The sequence below is a fragment of the Octopus bimaculoides genome, chromosome 2 (assembly GCF_001194135.2).
Source record: "Octopus bimaculoides isolate UCB-OBI-ISO-001 chromosome 2, ASM119413v2, whole genome shotgun sequence".
Classification (NCBI taxonomy): domain Eukaryota; kingdom Metazoa; phylum Mollusca; class Cephalopoda; order Octopoda; family Octopodidae; genus Octopus; species Octopus bimaculoides.
In genome coordinates, this window is record NC_068982.1 from 80159513 (window position 1) to 80160961 (window position 1449).

Sequence of the window (1449 nt, forward strand, 5' to 3'; positions counted from 1 at the left end):
CGCAGGTCTTTCAATCTTTCTACTGCGTACGATCTCACTTTCTTTGCAACTTTGTTTTTCTTCAGCTTCAAGCAAACTTTTCCTATCACAAGAGTGTGGTCAGATTCCAAATCTGCTCCCCGGTAGACGCAAAAGTCTTGAAGAGAACTACGCCGCCTTGTGCTTATAAAGATATTGTCAATTTCATTCCTTATGTTTCCGTCAGGTGATGTCCACGTCATTTTGTCTGAAGAAGGTGTTTCCGACACTAAGGTCACAGGTGTTGCCGAGATTCAGCAATTTTTCTCCATGGCTGCTGATTTCTGGTAAGCAACGAAGGCCAATAATCGATCCAATACCCTTTCTGTCTGGGTTGATCTTGGCATTGAAATCACCTTTGACTAGTTTGAGATCGAAACTAGAGGATTCGCCAATGACACTATGTAGCTGCTTGTAAAATGCGTTCTTAACATGTTTCAGCTGAGTCTGTCGGGGTATAAATTTGCACTATGGTCACTTTTGCAATTCCAATGTTCAACTTAGTTGTGATTAATCGGTTGATAACTGGCTCCCATCCAATCAGTGCTTGTGATGCCTCCTTACTCAAGATGATACCGACACCATGAATAGGCTGGTCTTCATGCCCAGAGCACAGAACATTTATTCCATTGCAGTGGAATTGCCCCTGTCCAGTCCATCTGATCTCCCTGGCACCCATTACGTCTAGGCAATAAGCTTTCATTTCCTTCAGCGCCTGGTCCATCCGCCCTGCTTGAAAAGAGGTACAAACGTTCCAAGTACCGACTTTGATTATATTTTTGGTATTGAAGATTTTGTTCATCAGAGCTCGATCTTCCTTACAGATTTCCCTCGAACTCGATATACTCGCATCTGTAGATGATCTACCGCCTTTCCTCCGCCTCTGTATATGGCTGTTATTGTGACTCGTCGTTTCCATAGCAGGTCTTTCTTTTACGAGGTGGGGTTGCTAACTCTACGCTCAACCCTAAACATATACATACACAGACATATACATACACATGCATTTTAATAACTGTACATTCCTTTATCGACAAAGTAATAAAATATGTATCTGTATGTGTATATGTCTACGTATGTGTGCAATTGCGAGTATATATTTGAGTGTGTGTGTATACAACTTTGACTGATGCATAGCGGTGAACAATGTGTAAATTTTCCTATTTCATTAGTAAAGAAATACTCTCTTCGATAATTCTGGTCACAGTAAATATCATGAATCTTTGAATGTCTCATTGGAAACCTAAATCCATCGTCAATTTATTCTCAAAATACGGGATATACAAGAAAAGAGGAAAAATACAATGTCGATGGTAATATGATGAACGTGGTAGAAATTATGATCGTTATGGTTTTGTTCATGCTGGTAGAGATAAGGATGATGGTGTTAATGGTAGTATCGATAGGAGTAGATGATTGTTATTGTTGTTG

General features: G+C 40.0%; 1 protein-coding gene across 1 annotated transcript; it reads right to left on the bottom strand.

Moving 5' to 3' along the window:
* Positions 1–445: 445 nt before the first annotated feature.
* On the bottom strand, positions 446–937 carry LOC106872445 (uncharacterized). The gene has a single exon (XM_014919448.1). The coding sequence runs from the start codon at positions 935–937 to the stop codon at positions 446–448; it is 492 nt and encodes a 163-aa protein (XP_014774934.1).
* Between the last annotated feature and the right edge of the window lie 512 nt (positions 938–1449).

Coding starts and splice junctions, on each gene's coding strand:
- LOC106872445 (XM_014919448.1), bottom strand. CDS start 937: ATGGAAACGACGAGTCACAATAACAGCCATATACAGAGGCGGAGGAAA.